Here is a 9,871-nt window from a genome sequence, read left to right on the forward strand (position 1 = left end):
CCACACCATCCAATTACTCCGGTCTACCTTAAATCATGACGTCACTGGAGCATGGGACGTAGCACTGCTCACGTGACCCTGCTGAAGCCATCGGCGGCCATGTTGGAAATGGATGAGGATTTATTCCATTACTCCCGAGAATTAATACTACTACATGATGGACTGTAGACAGGGAGTGGAGTGAGGACGATGCCCACCACTTGTGCAGCATTTGGGTGTTCTAACAATTCTAAAAGAGACAGTCATGTTACGTTTCATAGGTAGGTAACAAATACATGGCTCTGTCATTATACCGTTGCCTTACAGCCAATCAGATTCATCACCTGATTTTATTCTACTGCCCCACAGCCAATCAGATTCATCATCTGACTTTATTCTACTGCCCCACAGTCAATCAGATTCATCAACTGTCTTTATACTGTTCTCCCACGGCCAATCAGTTTTATCATCTGCCTTTCTAATGTTCCCCCACAGCCAATCAGAATCATCAACTGTCTTTATACTGTTCTCCCACAGCCAATCAGTTTTATCATCTGCCTTTCTAACGTTCCCCCACAGCCAATCAAAATCATCAACTGTCTTTATACTGTTGCTCCACAGCCAGTCAGATTCATCATCTGCCTTTATATTGTCTCCGCAGAGCCAATCAGATTAATCATCTGTCTTTATATTATTGCCCCAGAGCCAGTTTTATCATCTGCCTTTATAATGTTCCCCCACAGCCAATCAGATTCATCAACTGTCTTTATACTGTTACTCCACAGCCAGTCAGATTCATCATCTGCCTTTCTAATGTTCCCCCACAGCCACTTAGATTAATCATCTGCCGTTATAATGTCCCCCCACAGCCAATCGGATTCATCAACTGTCTTTATACTGTTGCCCAACAGCCAATCAGATTCATCAACTGTCTTTATACTGTTGCCCCACAGCCACTTAGATTAAGCATCTGCCTTTATAATGTCCCCCCACAGCCAATCAGATTCATCAACTGTCTTTATACTGTTGCCCCACTCCCAATTAGATGCATCATCTGTTTTTATACTTTTGCTCCACGGCCAATTAGGTTCATCATCTGCCTTTATAATGTTCCCCCACAGCCAATCAAATTCATCAGCTGTCCTTATAATGTACAATCACATTCATCATCTGTCTTTATACTGTTGCCCCACAGCCAATCAGATTCATCATCTGCCTTTATAATGTTGCAGTCAGATTTATACTTTTTAAAGTAATATTAAACTCTCAGTTTTCTAAGAGCTTTCAGCAGCTGATTAAAAGAGAAGTATGGCTAAAGCTTTTTTGGTCGAACTTCTGTTGTGGATCACAGGAGTGCACTTACTTTTGTTCTCCTGTGACCCAGAGTCAGCTGATAGCAGGCAGTTTCTCGCTATCAGCTGAGGAGGCTGAGCCCTTCCAGGCTCTGGAAGGATCCTGACATAATTGTCGGGATCCACCCAGCTGTCTGATTGATAGCTGCGTGCAACCCCTCTCCAGTGAGCGCCGGAGTAGATCGGAGAGCCTGTGACTGACAGACCTGAGCAAGCAGCAGCAATGAGTTCTCAGTCTTAGAGCAGATGTGGTATTGATGCTGCGGCATAGAGGCGAGTATGGATTATTTTGTTTTGTTTTTATTACCCATTTCTTATTTTTGAATCGCTTACCAAGTATGTATCTTATCTTGTAATCCTTGCCTGCGTTCCAGTTTAAGGTGATGCCATGACCTTTGCCCCAGGTTTCCTAGTTCAGGGTGGCTCCTCACTCTTGCTACATCTTATGGAGTCGCCCTTGCTTGCAAGGACTATAGTTGTCTCCCTACACTGCATGCATTTAGGAAAAACACAACCCCATAGTCTAGGACAGGGTTTCTCACCCTTTAAAATTCTGGAGGCACCCCATTCTAAAATGGAAAAAACTAAACTAATAGTTTTACATAATGTAGTAACATTTACCCATATAGGACACCCAATGTTAGAGGTGATTTATTCTTCCAAAGCAAGCACACGAGTACTGACTAGTATTCCAGCATTTCTCTTCTCCCTGAATTTCTCTCCCTCACTCAGCTAATGTGACCCTGGTGCTGATGGAGAGGGAGGGGCCAGTCGTCCTCCTCATCAACCAATGACTTGGTTGTTAGGATGTGGGCAGCTAGAAGCCTGTGGCTTTGTGTACTAAAAGGCAGGATCCACCCACTGGATGGTATCTCATTTTTGGGCAATTTTGCCAAGGTATCCCTGAAAAAAACTGAAGATACCCTGATTGAAAAAGGCTGGTCTAGGATAGCAAGGCACTCCCCTAATCCTCCCTCCTTTGCCCTATCCCTCATCCAAGCTAACAAACTGGCTGAAGACTACACTGTCCACTGTGAAGTTCAGGGAAGCAGCACTGGCCAAGCAGTTTACCGAGGCAGCCAGAGCCATTGGCTCCCCCTGCTGTTTATTAAACCAGTGACAAGGGAGCAGGGCGCAATGCACTGTCTGTGTCCATAGACACAGACAGTGCAGCTCAAGATTGAGCCTGCAGGTGTGCCATGCTAGGAAGCTCCTTCCTATGGTAGCACACCAAGAAGAGGAGCACTGGCAGGGGCCTGAGCAGAAGAGGATAGGGGCCACTCTGTAGAAAACCACTGTACAGAGTAGAAACTTTTTTTTGTGAATGTGTTTAAAAACACTCAACTGCCAGAGAGTCTGATGGAGGCTGTAGCTCGTTAATGGAACAAAGGTAGGAGACATGGGCCTCTGTAGAGGTGAAGTATAATATATTGACTCTTACATTTTGGAAGTGCCATTGGCTTCTATCCAATGGCCCATTTAATTGTTTTTGTATGTGCCATTTACCTTGTTTGACTTCTTGCTGCAGGGGAAATCTATTGAACAAAATATTTTTGGCAACAGAAGTGTCTCTAACAACGAGATAAGATATCAACCACACTGGCAGGGCTTTTTTTATTTATTTTAATTAATTTGATCATGGGAAATAGGCTGTTCACTTTGCAAGAAAAAGGTCTGGGACAAAATTCCCTTTTGACTATCTTGGGCCACACATAAGATACACTAACAAGGATAGCTGATGAGCAGAAAAAGTCAGGCAGATCACAAGTTAACAATCACTGATATAATGTACCTGAGTAAAAAAACTTTATTTGTAATATTAAAATAAACATAAAAAGGGCATAAAACTAGGACAATACTGTTTTAATAAACTAACATCAATATCTGGTTCGATGGATGTAGTAGCAATTCTCAATGAATCCTGAAGATGATCATCAGATATTTTAGTTGTAAATTTTGCCTTTCATGTGCTTCATCCTTGAAAATAGTTGTTGCCAAAAACTGATGACATGAATAAGACATGATTGCGAAGAGTAGGAAATTTTTCTTTGGGAAGCTAAAACTTAGAAAAGTCCAGTAAAAAGACACTGTCAAATTTTAATTAGGCTGCATGTGTTTGTCAAGTGTAAACATGTTTGAAAAAACAAAACAAAAAACAAAAAAACCTTGTTGTATTTATATATGTACAGAGGCAGCCACATTAGTTTATTCTACTCCTTCTGACAATGCAAGTCAAATGAGTTGATTTACTAATAGAGGGATGTCCAACCTGCGGCCCAAGACGGCTATGGATGTGGCCCAACACAAAAATGTAAACTTTAAAAAAAAAAAAAAAGTTTTTTAATTTTATTTTACATTTTAGTGCTTCATAGCAGTCTTGGGCCACAGGTTGGACACCCTTCTATTAGTAAATCAATTCCATGGACTCATTATGAGAAGGAGCAGAAAAGAATAAACTAATATGGCTGCCTCCATGTAAATTGATACAAACAGATTTTTTTTTTTTTTTTTTAAAGCATTGTAACACATTAAAATCATAATCACAAAATGATCTCTGGTACATGCACCTTATACGTGAAAAAAAAAAAAAAAGAAAAAAGGACTATACAATCAGTTTCATTACCAACATTGGTACCTTGGTAATGGCCCTGTAGCAACATTAATTTTACTGTACCATTTATTTGTCAGATTTCCATCAAACCCAGAGAGACGAAAACTGTGGCAAAGCCTCCTTAACCGAGAACATTTCACCCCAAGTCTGCACACATTTTTATGTTCCAAACATTTTGACGAGGCATGTTTTGACAGAACAGGCCAAACCGTGCGTTTGAGAGTCAATGCTGCACCCACAATATTTATCTATCCCGACCATATGCTGGAAAAAGTAAGTAGTGTGTACACGAAATCTTATTTACAATTGCAAACTGAAAACTGGTATGCAGGTATTAAATTCACAACACAAATCTCCCATGGTTAGTGGGTCTAGGGGTGTGTGGTGCAGACAATGTTTTTCAATGCCAATGGTCTTGCTGCCCTCCCTCAGAATATTGAGCGTTCTTAGAACTGTAAAATATATAGGAAAAGAGGGGGAGGACGCACCAACCTAGTGCATAACCAAAAATAATTTTATTCCAAGTTTAAAACAGCAATGGTTATACTCATACAGATGTAGTAAATAGACGATGAATCATCGCTTTAGCTCTGAGGAAGAGGGTCCTCTCTCGAAATGCATTAGCCATTTTAATTACCGCCTGGTCTCCCGGCATCACAACAGACCTGAGAAAGACTGTTCGCTTTTGCATTTGTTGTGATATGTCTATTTACTATTTGGAATAAAATTATTTTTGGTAATGCATTAGGTCGGTGCACCCCCCCCCCTTTTTCCTATATATTATGCAGATATTAAAGGCTTTACACAGGGTGTGTAACTTGCAGATTATAATAATGTTCCTAAAGCTAGCACATATCACGGTTAGAACATGCACTGCAGGCAAAATGAACTACTTGAATTGTAATCCCCAGGAAAAAGGATTTAAGTCACTTTAATATCCAAGTGCTCATTCAACCGTGTATAACACACATTACAAATTCTGATTACCCTTGATTCACCTTTGCAGTGTGATATTGGCAGGGCTTTTTTTCTCAGAGAAAAGGTACAGGAACTCCATGTCCGCCACACACGCAAACCTGCCAAATGGCATCAAATAGTAGCTCTTCCCTCTACATACAACCCCTCCCTCCACTGCCCTCATCTCCCCCCCCCCCCCCCCCCCTCCTTAAAAGCTCCACCATCTGTCATATGTCTTACCTTTGTTGCAATATTAAGCTGAAGCACCTATCTGGCTGTAGTACCTCCCAGCATACTATAATCACTTGCAAGGGAGATCATGCAGTAGGAGCATCAACAACTGGTCACCAGGGAAAAAATGGAGACCACAGAGGGTGCAGCCTACTACACACCCTCTCCTGCCCATGACTGCACTGAACCCAGGGCACCTGTTCTGTGTCGCCCTTGTCCCTGTCCAGCACTCAGTGGGATCTGCGCAGGAGATCTGACCTGTGGGAGCTACTGGGAGATAAGCTTTCACTTGTAAACGCAGAAGCTGGACTTCAATGTTACCAAGTGATAGTGGTGAGCAGGGAGCAGAAGACCTGAGCCAGAGGTGGTGGAACCGAGTTCCCCCTAGTTCCTGCTGAAAAAAAGCCCTGGATATTGGCCATATCAAGATTTTTTTTTTTTTTTAATGGAAAGCTGTGTGTAAACATTAGCTTGAGCTTTGTCAACAGGTTTTGATGGTGGCAATGAAAAACATGGAACGCAGCATTGAGGTCCAGCTGCTGGCTGTGAAAATATAAGATATTAACAATATTTTGTATTTATCTGATTCAGATGAGGCTGTGGCAGCACCCTTTGCTGGCTCAGCTATGGACAGCTGGCTCCTACACTCTCAAACCCACAGCACAGCCACTAGCAATGCCACTCTAGAAGAGCAATCAGCAATCCACCTATTGCGATAACTTCAACCGTTACGGAATCTTCTTGTAAAAACTTCAGTGTGGTGTACAGTGAAAGTGAACGCATTTCACACTACAGTTCACGCCTACTCAAAACCTCATGAGTATGCACTGCCTGTAGTGCGAAACACATTAACTTTCGCTGTACCCCAACACGGTCTGATGTTTTCACAAGATGATGCAATAAAGGTTGAAGTGCAGCGAATTCCATACTTTCTTCTTTCCTGTGACAGCACAGCCCTTCAGATTACACTGGAAGAGTCTCTCTTGTAGAAGAATATGAGGCTGCACCCTGGAATTTTTTTTACCTTGGGGCCAGAGGACCTTGCTGCAGCACTGATGAAAGTAACATGGTCCAACAAAGACTGCAATAATTTCTACTTGGTTATATGTACAGTGGGGGCCACATCGGCAGCTAGATGCAAGCCTACTTACACTACACTCAAGAAGAGGGAATGGTTGTTCAAACCCTCCTGTCCACTATGTATGTATGTATGAATACAATTTTCCCTTGCTCCCTTTGGCAACTATCCATGGTGTCCATCAAGCATATACTTGAATGCACCTGCAATTTCTCATTCGGTTTGCTTTTTATCAATTTACTGTATATGCACAATGCTTCCTAAAGGGAAGGTGTAGCAGTTTTGTACACATTTGCCACTATGGTCAAGAGACAGCACTTACTTTCATGAATTACTTTGGAATCAGGCATTCCTTGAATCTCTGTACCAATCTCGTGATTAGTTTTACTAGTAATAGAGATCTACTGCAAGTAACATACAGAGCAGGGAGATCTGTTGTGCTCCAACAGCTGTACTACACAAACACATGTACCCATAAAAGCAAATCTTTGGGCAGGATGGCACTAAGGAAATAACATTTGTGAAACAAGATGAAGACTTCATAAAATTAAGATTCTTTTAGCAATAGATTAGGGTGATAGGTCTGAAGCCAATAAAAAGTATTTTGCCACTGCCAAATAGGAAATCTTCAGTAATCAAGGCCCACAGGGCCTGCTAGTCCTTTTTTCCTTTTATTATTTATATATAGTCAGAACCAGAACAAAGTTAAAAGGTGCTAGTTGCCTGGTGGTCTGTCTTGATAGGCTCACCTTAATGCTTTTTGTCACTCACCTGAACAAGTACAGAGATCAGGAAAGTCAGAAATATTTGTAACAGGTCATTTTTTTCAAACACTGAAAGGAGGAAGTCAACCAGGCAACGATTAATTTTGAGGTCAGCAATATCGGCCTGTGTATTACTTTTTGGCAACTTGGCTCTGCTCCTATTCAGCCACCAATTTATGGCTAACAAATTGCACCTTTTTTTTTTATAAATGAAAAGGGAAAATGAGTTTTGTTGCATATGGACAGTTGGTGGGTGTACTGAAATAATCACTAGCTAGGGTAACCTGTTAAACACTGGGATGCAAAGGAGACCTGACACTCAGATCATCAGAACACTTCCTTTCCAAAGAGCCCTTCACTTGCTGATGGCTGCCTATGAAAGTCAATATCAATAATAGGGGTTATTTGGGTCTAATTTTCAATCATTTTTGTGTCTACAGATAGCGCTCATAAAGAAAGCAGCCACTACAAAACTAAGCCAGCAGCCTCCACCACTGTACCCTCCTGACAGCCAGAAACAAACAGCAACTCACTATGACCATGCCTATTGCCTTCCAAGCCCTGCTGAAATCAAGAAAAAAATCTGGGAACTTGAAAAGAAACTGGAACTTGCCCACAAGAAAATAAAAATATATCAGCAGAGGGAACGCAGAGTAAAGGGAAAATGCTTGCTAGATGATATTAATCCAGATTTAAACAAGGGGTCAAGAGCCACAAATCAGGAGGTGGTATGTGAACAACAGAAAGAAGAGACCAGAACAAAATCTTAGGACAATGGTATAAAAGGAAAATTCCTATTTATACTAGGACTCTCCAATCCATAGTGCATTATTCAGGAAACACCTACAGTTTTAGATTTAATACCCACTTTGCATGTAGATCCTACCAATTCAGATTATTCCAAACAATAAGGGCCCTGAATACCGATGCCTGTTAACCACTTGCCTCCCAAGCCTGACACTTTTCATATAAATGTATCTTTTTTTAATCTAGGCATTTACTTAGAACCCCCAAACAAATATTTTCTGAAAAACAAAGGGGAGAAAAAAAATTAATAAAAAAAAGTTAGTTGTTGAAATTTTTTTTGTCACATATTTGCGTAGCGGTTTTTCAAACACAAATTTTGTGGAGAAAATACATGGCCTTTTAGGGCCGGTTCACACTGCTGCGATGCGGGAACCATTTAAATCCACTGGGGATTCCCAGCATGTCTCCCGGCTGCAGGTCACACTGCCCTATGCGAACTGCTGGGAGTGTCAGGAATTGGATCGTATGGGTGTGAACACCCATGCGATCAGATACGGCTGTGGACCAAAAAAGGGTCCTGTGCGAGTTTGGTCCAAATTCAGCCATACTATCTGTATGGCTGAATTTGCATCACATGCAATCTCGCACCACACAGCAGTGTGAACTGGCCCTAACACAAAAAAAATTAATAAACAAACACACCCACCATCTCCAAGGATTGCCTGGTGTCTGCAAAGACTGTCAGAAGTGACTCATGCAGATAGAGGATGAGGAAGTCACGTCACTGAACCAGAGCTAGTGGGTGGAACGCAGTTGGAGCGCACGCTGCCCATCCACAGCTCGGGCTCCTTATGCTAGCCATCAGATAGAGCTGTTTTTTGGGTAAAGCACCTATGTGTATGGACCCTGTTCTCTGTCTGTTTTTTATTATTTGTCTTTTTTGGTTGATTTTTAAATAAATGGAACTTTTTGGATACTACACTATGGGAGCCAATCTTTCTTTCCCATGAGGAACATGATCAACTATACTTGCCACTGTCTGGAAATCCTAAGGCTGTTTGAGGGACTGCAGATGCTGACACCTGCGAACACTGGTCTACACTGTGGATCTACATGCGTATTACCCCTGCAGGGGTTATAGGAGCTGGTGAGTGGGGACCTATGAGCTAGAGCACGCAAATCACCTACCAAAATTTTGTGAGCATTGCAACTTATTAAATCACAAACATTCACTTACATTGGAATGGATGCATTTATGCATTTTTTTGTAATTGGTGCGATTATTTTGTTGCCATTTTCTGCATTCTTTTTGCACTTTTTTGATTAACATCTTTTGGTACACTTAATTGAACCATTCCTGGTACACTAATATTTTTGGACACTTTTTATGCCTAAACATACACACATACATAAATTAGGGCTGGGGAAAAAAAAACCCCAAAAAAACCAAAAAAAAAAAAAAAAAACCTTGTTCCGAAACAAGTTTTTTCAGAAAATCTCCCAGCCCTAAAATAGAGGTTTACTCATAATTTATTTGGATTTATGCAAACAATTGTTTGAATTTATTATCTAGTTTATTTCACAAAATCCCTGGTCATCCTTTAGGTACTGGTTTAATATTATTTATTATGCATTCCTGCTGGTAGGACTTGGATCGCCAGTGCAGGCTCAGCTTTTCGGCTTTGGGCTGAGAGCTTTGTCTACACGCAGGTGGATTACACTCACCTACACCCTTGGGAAAGGGCAAGGTGGTTTATCCTACCACTGCGATTTAACCATTTCTTTGAGTTGCTCTAAGCTATTAAAGAGTGACTTAGTAGATCACCCTTTAGCTCACAGGTAGCGCCATCAACCCCCTTTTCTGTTTTATTTCTATTCTCTAAGAGCTCCCCTTATGGGAGGGGGGGGTTGGGGAAGCAGCAACCTTTATATTTGTCCTAAGCGGGGCACTTTTCTATTTTTATTTATTAACCTATAGCAAGATGTAAACCATTTATTCGCAAGTGCTTGAAAACAATTAGACCCTTTTTATACCCAACACTGTTATCCATTGCACAGTGCATTACACGCAACCTCACCATGTCCAACAAATGACTGGGTATTCTTGCAGATTCAACAGAGAACCAAGAGGTTTGGTTAAATCTTCAATCTT

At 41.3% G+C, this 9,871-nt stretch overlaps 1 protein-coding gene across 1 annotated transcript; it reads left to right on the plus strand.

Annotated features, from left to right (window-relative positions):
- Nucleotides 1–32: 32 nt before the first annotated feature.
- On the plus strand, nt 33–8,700 carry LOC141128034 (THAP domain-containing protein 2-like). The gene is made up of 3 exons (XM_073615075.1): nt 33–260; nt 4,020–4,215; nt 7,413–8,700. Exons 1-3 carry the CDS (start codon nt 190–192, stop codon nt 7,740–7,742), a joined length of 597 nt encoding a protein of 198 aa, XP_073471176.1. The 5' UTR covers nt 33–189; the 3' UTR covers nt 7,743–8,700.
- Nucleotides 8,701–9,871: the final 1,171 nt, after the last annotated feature.

This window comes from Aquarana catesbeiana, linkage group LG02 (genome assembly GCF_042186555.1).
Source record: "Aquarana catesbeiana isolate 2022-GZ linkage group LG02, ASM4218655v1, whole genome shotgun sequence".
Taxonomy (NCBI): domain Eukaryota; kingdom Metazoa; phylum Chordata; class Amphibia; order Anura; family Ranidae; genus Aquarana; species Aquarana catesbeiana.

Coding starts and splice junctions, on each gene's coding strand:
- LOC141128034 (XM_073615075.1), top strand. CDS start 190: ATGCCCACCACTTGTGCAGCATTTGGGTGTTCTAACAATTCTAAAAGA. Junction 261..4,019: donor AGTCATGTTACGTTTCATAG/GTAGGTAACAAA, acceptor TTTATTTGTCAG/ATTTCCATCAAACCCAGAGA. Junction 4,216..7,412: donor CCGACCATATGCTGGAAAAA/GTAAGTAGTGTG, acceptor TTGTGTCTACAG/ATAGCGCTCATAAAGAAAGC.